Here is a 15,133-nt window from a genome sequence, read left to right on the forward strand (position 1 = left end):
AAATATATTCCAAATGTGAAGTATGAAATACAAGCAGCAGTCCAAAGATATTGAATGAAAAAAAACAGGACCATTGCTAATTTCTAATACTAATAAGTGCTAAAACAATTGATTTTAAAACCATGGCTAGCCCTCTTTAAAAATGTTTATCTAAAAAAAAAAAAAAGAAAACAATTATTATGTTGGCTATTCAATGTGCAACTCTTTGCTTCAGGAGGTGAGCTGTCATGACCAGTTTTAAAGTTGAGAGATGCTTGTGAATGGCCTAGCCAAAGTGACATTAGGACCTGCTTCCCTTCAATATTGCAAGGAGAATTGGGATATATATATAATATATAGGAGCAGCGTTGGCCCATTTTGTAACTAGTGTTCTTGCGTGGCTTCATTTAGGTCAAAGTGATGAACTCCATACGAAAGCCCAAGCGTCTGATAATGCGCGGTAACGACGAGCGAGAGTACCCCTTCCTGGTGAAGGGAGGTGAGGATTTGCGGCAAGACCAGCGCATCGAACAACTTTTCGACGTCATGAACATCATCCTCTCCTGCGACGCCGCCTGCAGCCAGAGGAACCTCCGGCTCAAAACCTACCAGGTCATTCCAATGACAACCAGGTATGGTGATGGGGGTGAATTGGGTTATGTGTATATCACGCTAAATGTTCAGCTTCATTTGGTTCTGCGTTCTAAGCTTGCCTTTTTGATTTTAATGGTTTGTTGATTTTATTGATATATTTTTTGTAAAATGTGATTATTCCTGTTTTTTTTTATTGTTTTGGTTCACATTTGTATGTTTTGTTAAGGATTGGATTGATCGAGTGGCTCGAGAACACTTGTACGTTGAAAGAATTCCTGTTGGACAGAATGACGGAAGAAGAGCGAAAGCAGTCTACACGGTAACCGTTAAGTCAACTACAGGCTGAGACTATTGGTAGATTGTGCTCCAGCTGTTCTATAGGGCGCTAGTTCATACAATTATGTTGTTCTAAAGTCTCATAAATATAATTAACACTTTGTAATTTTAAATTCTATTAATTCCCGTTGGTGTATTTGCCTTTACACAGGGAGATTGTATTATGATTTAAGAATGTAAGTAAATGTGATTTTAAATAAATTAATTATAATATTTTCACAGTCCTCTTCAGTCTTACATGGAATGGCTTTCAAAGGTGGCAGGAAAAGTAAAAGGAATTGCCCAGTATATTACCATGTACAAGTAAGTACTGCTTTACCTGGTGTGCCTTTTGTTCTTTGGTCTGTATCAGTGGGGAATACTCCCAATAAAGAGAATGAGGGTATTTACTATCTGTCAGATGATTGGCGAATTGTTTATAACTGATACAATACTGAGCGCTCCACTGAAGCACGTGTGGTTCTGAAGTAAGAACAAAAAAAGTTTACAGACGAGAGGAGGCCATTCAGCCCATCTTGCTTGTTTGGTTTTTAGTAGCTTAATGATCCCAGAATCTCATCAAGCAGCTTCTTGAAGGATCTCAGGGTGTCAGCTTCAACAACATTACTGGGGAGTTGGTTCCAGACCCTCACAATTCTCTGTGTAAAAAAGTGTCTCCTATTTTCTGTTCTGAATGCCCATTTGTCTAATCTTCATTTGTGACCCCTGGTCCTTGTTTCTTTTTTCAGGTCGAAAAAGTCCCTTGGGTTGACATTGTCAATACGTTTTAGAATTTTGAATGCTTGAATCAGGTTGCCGCGTAGTCTTCTTTGTTCAAGACTGAATAGATTCAATTTTTTTTAGCCTGTCTGCACATGACACGCCTTTTAAACCAAGAATAATTCTGGTCGCTCTTCTTTGCACTCTTTCTAGAGCAGCAATATCCTTTTTTGTAGCGAGGTGACCAGAACTGAACACACTATTCAAGATGAGGTCTTACTAAGGCATAGAAGTGTTGAGGTTATATGTTGATTTGTCTTTTACATTGTACAGATCTTGTCGGCATATTTGAAGCTTCCACACTGTGCTGCTGTGGTTAACTGAAGTTTAAGCCAACAGCGTTTTTGTAATATTTTTACAGTTTAATGCAGAGGATGTTTCATAACTTGTGGTGTTTTCCTTCCGTTACTGTCTCCGACACTAGCCTTACAGTATGTTTGTCTGATTCAATTTCCTTTGCAGGGAAGCAAAAAGAACAGAGACTGTCACAGCTTTTAGGAATGTGGAACATCACGTGCCAGAAGATCTTCTAAGGTGGGTATTTGTACCTTTAAAAAAATAAAATGTATCTACCCACGTCATAAGTTATCATGTATGTCTTGTAATGCTGGAGGATAATAATGTCCACGTGGAACGTTTCAATTCATCCCATAACCAAAAGAAATCACACACACACACACACAAACATACATTTATCTCTAGACTGCAGGAATGTAATTGGTGATCTCCCACATCAAATGGAAATTTTCTATGGTAACATGCATATTCATACCTATGTCCCTTTTGATACTGCCAAAAACAAAGAAAAATCCATTAAATTATCCCCTGATCCATTTATGTTTTGATACATAATATGTTGTGTGTGAGATATCCAAACTAGTCTTTTAAACCTATTTCACCATTTGTCTCCATTATATATCCTTGTATTGTCTAACAATCCAATTGAATAGTTGCAATTATATGGGGTAGTATGTTAAAGTATATTGGCTTGTTATTCACCACGTTTATTTGCAAGACATATTTGGAATACTTGAGTATTCCGAATGAGTATTCTGAATAAGCTGTTTACATGCAAGTTAAATTCAATATTCCACTAATATTCATGGTTTACATGCAAACCGGCATATTCAGAATACTGCTATTTTTCAACACGCGCAATAGAAATAATCTGACATCACTTGAAGTAGCTTTTGCATAAATAAACTAGGTTGAAGATGTTGATGTTGTACGCAGCGTTACTTTTTGTACTTATGCAATCAGACAAGAACAAAATATGTTGATTTTAATCACCATACTCCAGAATCGAAGAGAGCAATTAGAAGCTGAGCTGTCATCTTCTACCATTACGTATGTAGCAGTACCTGCTATGCTGAACCATACTGTGAACCATACCAGTGAAACAGGAAGTACATATCCTGGAGGTAACATTAGTGTATGTTGGAGCCCTTTAATCAAAATGAAAGCCTCAAATAAGTATTGCCTACCATGTGCTTACTAGCTCAGACTGTTTCCATTTTAAGGTTTATTCCCACTTAACCCATTTCCAGGCGAGCCTTCATGAAGATGAGTACCACCCCAGAGGCCTTCCTCTCCCTGCGATCGCACTTCACCTGCTCTCATGCCCTCATGTGCATCAGTCACTGGATTCTGGGCATCGGGGACAGGCATCTCTCTAATTTCATGATCAACATGGAGACCGGGGGTATGGTGGGCATTGATTTCGGACACGCCTTCGGGTCTGCTACACAGGTACGGTTAGGTCATTTTTTTTTTTTAAATGAGTATCTCTCTGGCTTTAGTCAGTTGACCCCTTCATATTACATGATTCAAATGGCAGGTCTGTACAAAGATCACACTCCCCCTGCCAATAAGTGCAATTCCATTCCATCCATGCAAAATGGGCAAGATGAGTTGGCCTCCACCCCAGCTGCAGGCAGCACTCCCACTGATGCCACAAGCCATTATATCAGGTTTCACTGATTGTGAGAGCAACACTTCATAACTGAGCACTAAACATTCTGTAAATGAAAATGCATGAGTCTTAACGGTGAAAATCCCATGTATCAGTGTTTGTGTAGCGCTTATGTATGTATGTGTGTGTGTTTTTAATAAGCCTATGCAAAAGGAAACAAATGAAGTATTAACCGTGCGTTGTGTGAGCCACCTCCCTGACTCTTTGCTACTCGCTATAGTTTCTGCCCGTGCCGGAGCTCATGCCATTCCGTCTGACTCGTCAGTTCCTGAACCTCATGCTGCCAATGAGGGAGTCAGGCCGGATCCACAGTGTGATGATTCACTCTTTGAGGGCGTATCGGGCAGACCCAGACCTCCTAATCAACACCATGGATGTGTTTGTCAAAGAGCCTTCATTGGACTGGAAGGTAAAGGATCCCTGATTCTGCACAAACACTTTTTCTTTGAAGCTATCTGTGGAAGAACATGAAAAGAACCTGATAACCTGTGCTACAATTCCAGTAGGTATTCCAGTGGGACTTGCCAAGTGCTTACGCTGACGTTTTCACTCAGTTTTACACAAGCAATTTTGATAACATGTCAAATACCAGGTTGTCAGTAAGACGTCATAGACTGCACTAGAGGTATGCAAATTGAAAAATAGCCCTTTTGTTACCAGAAATCTCTAGTACGGTTGTTCTGAGCAGCCCTGGTGCCATTTCCTCAGTATGTATTTACAATAGAATGCATCAGGCCTCTGAAACATCTACTGGAAATCAAACACAAAGTGTATGAAACTGGAAAAAACAGAATGAAGCGGGAAGAACAAAACATAGTGGAAAAAATTACATTAAAAATACCAGTTAATTTATACACGACAAAATGTAATTTCTGTGATCTTTAAGCCAATTGTCTGCTTGGGTTAACAATCTTTTAAGACAGTACAATCTCAGTTACTGCCACACAACCCCATTCAGCACTAACTATTCAAACTGTAACTATAAGATAACCAATTAAATGAGTTCAGTGCCTCCTGCTGCAAGATTATTATTTTTATAAGAGGTTTGCAGTGTTGAAAGAGTTCAAAAGCACTCAAGCAGCAATTAGCAGGGTGAGTGTACAGGGTTTGAAGTGGCCACCAAGAACACTGCAAGCAATCTTCTTAACCACTATAAAAGGAGACAGCGTAAAGAGCTTGTAACATCTGTCATGGCAGTACATCAGACTACACTGCCTGTTACAATTGCACAAGCCCAAATTTCAATTCACATAAAAACTGACACCGTTATAAAGGTAGAAGCAGCTTATGGTGTATTGTTGTGATAACAAAAATAGCTACATAACAGTAACTGTTCTCCCACAGATACAAAACATTTTGTTAGCAGTGTTGGGTAGCTTCCATAGATGAGCTGTCACGGTGATGTACAGAGCAGCTCACTATTGTGCAGCATTCTTCGATAGAGCCCGTAACCATTGTTACATTTGTCCTGCTGCAGAACTTTGAGCTCAAGCAGATGAAGAAAGAAGGGACTTGGTCAGAAGCAGTGAACACCAATGAGATCAAGTGGTATCCCATGCAGAAGGTGAACTTCGCCAGGCGGAAGCTGGAAGGAGCCAATCCTGCTGTTATCACCAGGTAGTCATTTACCAGCTCACAATTCACCCAATATAACAGTAAGGTTAATACACAGAAGTGGACCAAGAAAATTGTTGTTGACCAGAAAAATTGAATCTTCATACGAAACTGTACCATGGTCATTTTGTACCATCCCTGTGTGTTGATATGTGATAGGGTGTGCAGATCATGTGACTAAATCAGCATGTGAAGGAAGCACCTCAGTTCAAAATGGGTAAGCAGACATCGGCAACTTGAGTAGACTTTTTGGTGCAAGTGTATCTGAGGCATGTACATTTGTTGGAAGGTCAAATGCCACTGTATCCAAGTTTTTTTTTTTTTTGTTTTTTGTTTTTTTGTTTTTTCAATGAACAAAAAGCAACAGAATAAGTCAATTTAAAAAAGTACTATTCCGGTGTGACCGCACTTAACATTATTGTATTACTTTCTGCAGTAACAAAGAACCATTACCTGGAAACAGTGCAGCTGTGGATTGATGGGTTTCAGCCTCAACTGTATTATTAAAGAAATTTCAGAGGTGATGGATGTGTGCAAGCGTGGAAATCCATCAGTGATGTCTGTACTCTTTAGTCGAAATAGAGGGTAGACAGGGGTTCTGTTACGAATCAGATTTTATATACTGCCATAGCATGTCTCTGAAGGGCAGGTGTGAAAGCTATGTAGAAAGCTATGATAGCTATATGACTATCTAAACATTCTAGGTGATAGGATGCTGCCCAAAGCAGTTTGGTGAGTCAGTGGCTCAGCTGGGATTTGACCTTGGGACCTCCTGGTATTAAGCCCCTGTCTCTAACCACATATCAGAAATCAACCAATCACACTAAAGTATCCAAAATATCAGTACATGTTATCCTCAAAGATGCCAACTGCTATGATTTGGCTGTAGAGCTACTATTTTGGAGGTTCTGAACGTTTATGAAATATTATTTCAATACCGTGTGTTCTCCTGTTCAGTTTTTGTAATGAATTAGTGGTTCTTAAATAATACTGTATTTCACTGACAGCTTATTGTGGCATTATAAATGGCGTACTAAAAGCTGAGCCGGGCTGCTTAGTAACCAGTTTAGGGGTCCTTCAGAAACTGCTGCACAAATGTCGCCTTGCTGTGATTATCAATCGCATGTTTACTCGGTTGCTTGTCAGTAAGGCTGGGATTAAGTCACAGTGGCCACAGATTCTGTGATTTTAGTAGAGAATATTGAACTTTGCCAACACAACTTGAAATTCCACCTTAACAAAAAAAAAAAAAAAGGTTTTAAGAAATGGTGTTGAACTAACTGAGTTGCCTTGCTTTCAGTGTAGCCGTTCACACTTTAAATCAATTGACAGCGCTGAAAAAATTGATACATACATGCAGTGCAGCTGCAGTCCTTACAAAGGTAACACATTATTGTGTTATTTTGTATGCTGTTATTTTTGGCTTCAGAGTTGCTACGGCGTCAGTAAATTAAAGTAGAAAAAAAAAACCTCCCAGTTTTATTTTCACTTGAAATCTGGTAATCTTAAACTACAAGGGCAGTGCGAGAAACTGAAGCTCTGGTAGAAACTTTGGTCAGACACCAAGATCTTGCTGAACTCGACAAAACTCACAAAATAGTAAAATATATTCAATCTTTGTTTAATGCCGACATTAGGAGAACCGTGCAGAATTGCTTAAACTGTATTCTCCTACTGTATGTCATTGAAGAAATGTATTCATTAAATTAGCGAAGTGCTCCCCAGTGCTTTCTTCCACAGCAATGTGTAAGAATCTAAAACATGCTATATTAAAAACCGGAGCAATACATTAATAGCTGTCATCTTTCAATATGCCTTGCAGGATATTGTAAACATCCGGTTCACACACCATATAAATGAGCCACGTGCACTTGCAAACTGCACTGCGAACACAAACGGACGCATGCATAGTCTTTCATGATGGTTTTTCATTTCCATATATTTAGTAATGTGTACGGTAACCAAAGAGAGCCCACGTCTCAAATTTAAAAATGGCAAAGCGAAACTTTTCAATATATGCTGTTGTACTTATTTCAGCCATTTAACATGCACACATTGGCGTGCTTGCCAGAAAATGAAAATACTGTATTGAAGATTTGAAAATTGTGTACAGATGTTACTGTTTTTTTTACAAGCAAACCTACAACCGAGCTGTTGCCATGGTAAAAGGTTAACAGATTTATGCAAATCCTAAAGTAAACACTTAAAAAAACAATAATCATAATAAAAAATAATTGTTCTCAGATTGTTCTCGCTTGTAGCCTCTCCCAAGTCAGCTCCAATCTTACTGCTGATAGGAACGACTCCTGTAAAGATTGTGACTGGCATTTCTGACCTGAACACACTGTAACCCAAATCAAAACATTAGACAATTCCCTCCCGTTGTCCAGCTTCCACGTGGCGTACCTGGGTATCCATCGGTGCAGTCACAATAGCAAACAAACACCGGCTATCTTGCAAACTATTACTGTGAGACTGGATATGAGGGCAACTAAATGTTGAATTCCTGACAGAAAAAGCTGCTGTTTTATCTGCAAGTCTGTGTAACTGACATTTGTTTCAGTGTCATCATGAAGCCAGATTAAGTCTTTCTTCCACTCTATTTTCGTCGGTAAATTATTTTTCATAATTTCTTTCTTTATCATTATTGATTTAAACACTTTTGGCTTATTGGTGCAGTTGGTTGCTTAGTTGTAAAAAATTGCCATTTGGAGGAACGAGTATTACCAACAGCACTTCAGTACGTAGTCTCAGATGCTGACTGTACAACAAATACGATATGTGTGGGAAAGTCCAGGCGAGTGAGGGATGGGTGTGTTTTTAAAAATGGGTTTGTAAGTTAGATTTTTTCATCTTTTTGCCACACTGACCCATTTTCCTGCATTCATAAAACGGAAACCATGTGGACTGTACTATATACATTATACAGCTAAAAAATTTTACCGGCCCAGTTGGGCCTGTGGTGCGAACTGCGAACTCTACCAGCCCCGGGCAGCCGGGCCATGGTTAATGTCGAACCCTGCACATATCTGGTACCTTTTGTAAACTGGTCCATCCTGTTAACTCTTTCTTAAATTTTTTATGAACTTGACACTAGTTTCTCAGAAGAAAATGTAACGGCAATTGCAACTAGAAAATAACTTTTGTTTCGCCTTCCTCTCGCCCAGACTGCTTGAGACAATAAGAGATACCCTACACACGATGTACTAACTTATTGAATAATACTGCTCTTGTTTCCTTTTTCTGTGTTCCAGTGAAGAGCTCAAGCTGGGATTTGAAAAGAGCCCAGCCTATCGGAGCATCATAGCCGTAGCCCTGGGGGAGAAGGAGCACAACGTCCGTGCACGGGAAGCTCCTCAGGGGCTGTCTGTGGAGACCCAGGTGGAGTGCCTCATCGACCAGGCCACTGACCCCAACATCCTGGGCAGAGTCTGGGCGGGCTGGGAGCCGTGGGTGTGAGGCAGTGAACAGATCTCTTCTCAGAAGAACTACAATGGGAAGCTCCAAGTCCTTTTTTAAGTAGTCAAATTAAAGGAGCGATTTGCATACATTTGTAAATGTGTGTGTATTTTACATGACCTGTATACGGCACTCGTGGTGCTGTAATAGTGTTACAGCCCAAATGAGAATCGCGGAAAGAAGGGAAGCTACAAGTTTCATGTTAAACCAACTAGCATCTCAGTCTAATGTCAAATTCGTAATGGTAAAGCAGCAAAGCAAGGAATTTCTGGAGATGATAAAAAGCACTAATTACTAATTAGTTGCTGATTTACTGACTTTTTTTAAAAATACATTTTCTCAACTGCAGCTATTGAAGAAAACATTTGCATGTCCTTATTGTCTGATATTTAGAATTTATATATTGTGTGTTTTTCATGCATTATTTATGTATATTATAAGCTACAGGGGGTTGTATGCAGATCACTAAAATGAGATGCTTGATAAAATAAATATTCTACTCATCAAACCATCACAAGACACACATTAAAACAGTTACCAAAGTCCACTTTGATATTTTTGTTTTTTTGCCAACACGTAACAATATGTGAAATCATAAATACAGACCTTTTAATCATTGTATTCCCTCAGTCACTGTCTGGAGTTTAACTTTATGAAAAACACTAAAGAGTTGTCTGGGCTGAATTTCTAAAGTTCATTCTCACCCAAGGATGCTTTCTTCGTTTTATTATCTGTTTTAGTCAGAACAGTGTTTCTTCTCCTGCCGTAAAACACACAGTAAAGTAAAGGTATCCGTGTAAAGAAACTAAAATTCTATCTCCGGCTCTGGTCATCTTTCTGTATTTATTGTGGATCAAACGTACTACTGGCAACAAATACATTATTTCAGTTAGTTTTCTGGTTATTTGATTTCACATTAAGGTCTGTAAGATTCTGTGTAGTGCAGTCTTCACCCACAAGTTTAATGCTTAAAATCATGTATTTTTCCCCCTCGTAGCTGAGTCTGCACATCTGCAGGTTGTTTTTGGGGATGTCCAAGCTATTTTTGTATTTGCTAATTTGCAACATCGTAATATGTCAGTCTATACCCTTCCCAATATTTCTACATTGTAGTTTTGTAATAACTGGACAAAGTACAGATGTTTCATAGGACCCACGTCCCAAATTACAAGACCTTTGGGAGGTATTGGTTTATTAATACATGTACCAAGCTGATAATTAGAACCGAACAGGGTTGTTGGCCTTTACTGTTGTTTAGAAACACACACACACACACAGAGGTGCATGCATGTATAGTTTTCACTTCTGCTGCTGTAACTTCTTTGGCGATACACTTTGGAGGGCAATTCACAGCACTTTGCATTAGCAATATGTTCATGATCTTAATAACTATGTATTTATATTTTAGATATATTAAGTATAAAGGGTGTAAGATATTAGTTTTGTTGCACCATTAAAAAGAATAAGGTACAGAAATGTGGAAGGTCCACATGTCATGCATGTCTGTTAATACTGTATCTTTTTAAAAAATGTTTCCCATTTTGAAAAAAATACAATATTGTCTGTAAATAGCATATACAGTAGTAGTCACTGTTTGATTTGGCTGCAAAAAATTATAAAAAAAAATCACATTGGATTCCATTACATATTACACTATATATGTTTATGAGCCACTGACTCCCTATGAATACAAATGTTGAAGGTGTTTGTTTAATAGTGTCTTCCTTTTTTAATTGTACAAGCGGTTTTATTGCTCGGTTTGTGAAAGCTGGTACTGCAGCTTTAAGGTTACTCAGCAGGACAGGCACTCTCCATGGCACTCAGCTGATGCAAGACTTGTAATAGTCTTGGTGAGTTTCCAGCATTTTCTGCCCAAGAGGACTGAACAAGTTAGTATAGTTCATCTGAGATACCACACCTCCCCACTCGATTGGTTAAACATTTCTGAACTCTACACCGCTCCAGAAAATTCCTACTTGTTATTGTTCAAGTAGTTTCAGCGTTTTTCTGAGCACTAATACGTTTGTGGGCACGTGTTTTGGATTAATTGCTTTAGTATTGTGAATAGCCAATAAAACTAATAGAACAAAATAAGCTGTTTTAAAATGAACTGAAGGAAAAAGAAGTGTTCACTTGTAAAAGTACAGAGAGAACTTCATGGGTGTTCTTTTCCTGTGCGTGAATTTTCATTCCTCTTTCACAGTCTGTTGCTTAAGCACTGATGACTCAAAATCACAGGATGTTTTGGGGTTGGCTATATGGTAATACAACTTAACACTAAAATGAACCAGGGTTATGATAATGTTCTCTTTCAAGTACAAAATGTAACCATTATGAAATGGGTGAGTGTACCAAAGCCATTGCAAGGGCAAGACTGCAGAATGACTGGAATGCTACAAGGCTAAGCTGAGATACTGCTGTGCATTCCCATTCATAACAGCTAGCTAGGGTGAACAAATTGAGGGAGAAACTCCCCTCTATGCCTGTTACAAGGGTCGACTGGGAAACCATCCTTAACATTCTTTAGTTCCAAAACCAGGGTTTTGAGGATCCACGACATTTAGCCTGTAGAATGTAGTGAAGGTATGGGGAGTAGCCCACACTGCCGCATTGCATATGTCCTTGACAGATGCACCCTAGAGTAAAGCCCATGAAGTTTCGAGGCCTCTGGCTGAATTAACTGTGAGTTTTTCTGGACGGGGCAAGTTGGCCAGCTCTTGGGCAGTCTTGACTGTGTCTGCTATCCATTTAGACGGCTTGACCACGGGAATTTGCCCCATAGCAGGCAAAAAAAACTGTTCAGATTACTCCCAACTTTTTTTGTCCTGTCAACATAATACATATGTCTCTGTCACCCCTTGTCAGACTGGAAAGGAGGTGGATGGAAAGCCTTCAATTCCACTGACTGGTTAACATGGAAAGAGAAGACAATGGTATGGAGCGTGATCTTTGTCCTGGCCTTTGTAAAAAATAAATAAATAAATAAATAAATAAGAGGGCTTTCACAATTGATGCCTCCATCTCACTCACCCACTTTGTGGAGGTGATAACAAGCAAGAAAGCTGAATGCAGTGTTTGAAATGGAGGCTTCATGAGTGCACCATGTTTAGCCTCCAGCGAGAAACAATGTCCGTCATAGATGGATGAAGCTGCCGAGCCCCTTTCAAAAATTCCCCCACCAGGAAGTGAGCCCCTGGGGAGAGTCAATCTTAACATAACAAGCTGAAATATATGCCTTATAAACCTTTAACGTGGAGGAGGATTTCCCCTTGTCAAAAAGGTTCCGCACAAATTGCAGTACAACTGCCCTGGGAGAAGTTGTATGGTCGAACCCACGAGGCAGATGCCCCACTTGTGCCCGTACTCCCTTGAACCTCCAAAAAAAGTCTGCAGCCCTTCCATGAGGAGTTTCACATGCCTCGGCCATTTCACACAGCGCCCCAGCCCAGGCTGGACGCATCTGTGGTGACAACCTCCCTTGCTATATCTAGGCGTAAACGGGCTGGTTGTTTCCAGCAAGAGGGTGCTCTTAGACAGAGGTGGGACACTGTCAATAGGCGGTTGCTGTTCACCATGAGTTGGAAGAGCCTGCGATTGAACCAGGCCTGAGCATGCATATGTAGAAGACCCAATGGACTGGTCTGGGAAGCTGCCATCAGACCCAAAAGTTTCTGCAACATCATTACCGTGACAAGCCAGTCGACCAAATAGTGGAGTATTCTGATGCCTGCTTGTCAGAATAAACTAACAGCCTTCGCAATGGGGAGGCTGATATTTGTTCATCAAAGCAGTATGGAGATACTGTGGTTGTAATACAACCAACAAAAAAGCCAAAGCTAGTATCTTGCTGAGCCCAGCAGCTGCTCTTACTGTACGTGTCAAGGACCACGTTACAGAGAGGCGTGCATGCAATATCTGTAAAACAGAAACAAAACAGTGTGAGAATTTTTTCCCGGTTTCAAAAAACCTGCAATTTATACAATTTATATATATATATATATATATATATATATATATATATATATATATATATATATATATCTCTATATATCTTAGAGCATACCAACCGCGTCTCGTATTGGTAAAAGAAACAAAAACAAGACAAATAGCAACCTAGGAGAAGAGCACAAGTGGGCACAAGGCCACAGCGGGGACGTAACCAGCAACAGACTGTAGCGCACACAAATAACCCAAAATAAAAAAGGATTTCAGCAATTCACTTAATATCACATACATTTTTTGTTTAAAAATACATACAAATCTAGGAAAAATGCTGCTTAGATCAGTGAGCGCAGTCCTTTTCATCCCTCGGTGGCGGTGCCCCGACTGCGTCACAGACTCAAAGGGCAGCTTTGCTATACAATATTCATTGCGCCTTCCATTATGCACACTCTCAACCTGTCCCTGGTTTCAGGCCTGGTTCCTGCTGCCCTCAAGACAGCCTGAGTAACGTCAGTGCTCAAAAAACCCTCCCTTGACCGGGCTTTAAATTCCGTCCCATATCCAATCTTCTCTTTCTCTCCAAAACTCTTGAAAAGACTGTAACCAGCCAGCTGACGAAACATCTCAGACGAACAATCTGCTTGAATCTCTGCAGTCTGGCTTCCGGCTGTATCACAGTATTGAAAACTGCTCTGCTCCATATTGTAAATGTTCTTCTGTTTAATGCTGATGCCGCTTCTCCCTCTGTCCTTGTCCTCCTTGACCTAACTTCTGCTTTTGATGCCACCTTCAGAAGTATGCTGGGATCTCTGGAACCTGTCTCTCCAGGCTGTCCTCTTACCTATCCGGACGCATGCAGTCTGTTTTCTATAATGAAAGCAGTGCTGACGCTTACCTGGTCACTTGCGGTGTCCCTCAGGGGTCTGTTCTTGGGACTCTTCAACATCTACATGCTTCCCTTGGGTCACCTCATCTGCCAACATAGCCTCATGTGTCACTCATATGCAGACGACACCCAGCTCTACCTAAAACTATACCCTGGATGTCCCTCTGCCATGGTCTGGCTCTCAGCTTGCATCCAAGACATCGAGGCCTGGATGCCTGCCAATTTTCTTCAGCACTAACAAATCTGAATGTCTTCTAGTCAGATTGAAATCTCCTCTGTAGTCAATTCTTCCTTCTATCACCTCCGAAACATCTCAAAGGTCTGTCCCTACCTCTCCCTCCCGGATGCAGAGATACTCTGTCATGCATTTATCTCCTCTTGACTTGACTACTGCAACTCTCTCTATGGTGGTCTTCCATCACGCACCATAAACCAATTGCAGCTGGTTCAAAATGCCGCTGCTAGGATCCTTACCAGATGTAAAAAACATGATCACATTACCCCCCCTGCCTTGCCCAGCTGGCCTGACTACCTGTAAAGTTCAGGATTACTTTCAAAATTCTCCTGCTTGCCTACAAAGCCCTTCATCACACAGGTCCAGAGTATCAAGGTCCTCTGACTCAGGCTTGCTTGTTATACCCAAGCAAAAATGCACCCTTTTAGCTTCATGGCCAAGACTCTATGGAACTCTCTCCCAGCCTTAGTGTGTGCAGCTCCCAAAATCACTCGCTTCAAATCAACTCTCAAAACCCACTTGTTCTCTCTTGCTTTCAGTGCTCTTTAAGCCTGATATCTGTTATTAGCTGGCGTCTAAATTGCTGTTTCAGGTTTTTCACTCCATCTTATTCGTATGATTCTGTATGACACACGCATCCACAACGTTTAGAATTCACATGCTAGCCTTGTATTTAATGTATTATGGCTGTATTTAATGAATTTGCATTGTTTTCACTGTTTTATTTATTGTACTATGCCCTGTATTTCACTGTATTTAATGTATTATGCATTGTTCCTCACTATCTTGTAAAGCGCTTTGTGGTGGTGTTCCACTATGAAAGGTGCTATATAAAATAAATATTGATCCATTCATTTGGTAATGGTTATATTTCGTACTTGATAGGAACCTATATGCAGACTATCTGGAGGCATTTGCTTTGTTGCAATTGGTACTATCATGCAGCACTGCCCTTTTAGTTTGTTGCAATTGACCATTATTGTAACCTCAGGCTATATCAATAATATAGACCACATGCTTTGATATTGTGTGTGTCACATTTGGTCCACAGCTTTGTTCTAGAATCCTACTAATTCATATTCCATTATAGGCGTTTCCAGTAAGAATTTACCTTTCACTGTCGTATTGTTTTTACCCCTGGTCATGTCAATGATGCATAACACACACTGTATTTTATGATTCTTTAATCACGTTTCAAAATGGTCATTGTCAAATTTAAAATTAGCCAGTCTGTTCCATGTATTTTAATCTCCAGCCGAAGCGCAAAACTGTTAACTGTACCTTTTCCACTTTATATGAGAGATTCTAGCGTTTAATTACTATGAATGGATTTATAGAATGGTGAGGATCCTCACCT

At 40.0% G+C, this 15,133-nt stretch overlaps 1 protein-coding gene across 2 annotated transcripts in view; it reads left to right on the forward strand.

Moving 5' to 3' along the window:
• Positions 1-9,334, forward strand: part of prkdc (protein kinase, DNA-activated, catalytic subunit) — a 68,218-nt gene extending 58,884 nt beyond the window's left edge. The window contains exons 79-86 of one of the 2 annotated variants that reach the window (XM_041247648.1): positions 391-611; positions 800-892; positions 1,132-1,212; positions 2,131-2,202; positions 3,216-3,417; positions 3,861-4,049; positions 5,118-5,257; positions 8,509-9,334. In XM_041247648.1, the coding sequence (XP_041103582.1) occupies positions 391-611; positions 800-892; positions 1,132-1,212; positions 2,131-2,202; positions 3,216-3,417; positions 3,861-4,049; positions 5,118-5,257; positions 8,509-8,713 (1,203 nt within the window). In that variant the 3' untranslated portion in view covers positions 8,714-9,334. Of the gene's footprint in view, positions 1-390; positions 612-799; positions 893-1,131; positions 1,213-2,130; positions 2,203-3,215; positions 3,418-3,860; positions 4,050-5,117; positions 5,258-8,508 lie in introns of those variants that run through there. The other variant, XM_041247649.1, reaches the window with a different exon arrangement.
• The last annotated feature ends 5,799 nt before the right edge of the window (positions 9,335-15,133 follow it).

Source organism: Polyodon spathula, chromosome 4, assembly GCF_017654505.1.
Source record: "Polyodon spathula isolate WHYD16114869_AA chromosome 4, ASM1765450v1, whole genome shotgun sequence".
NCBI classification, from domain to species: Eukaryota; Metazoa; Chordata; class Actinopteri; order Acipenseriformes; family Polyodontidae; genus Polyodon; species Polyodon spathula.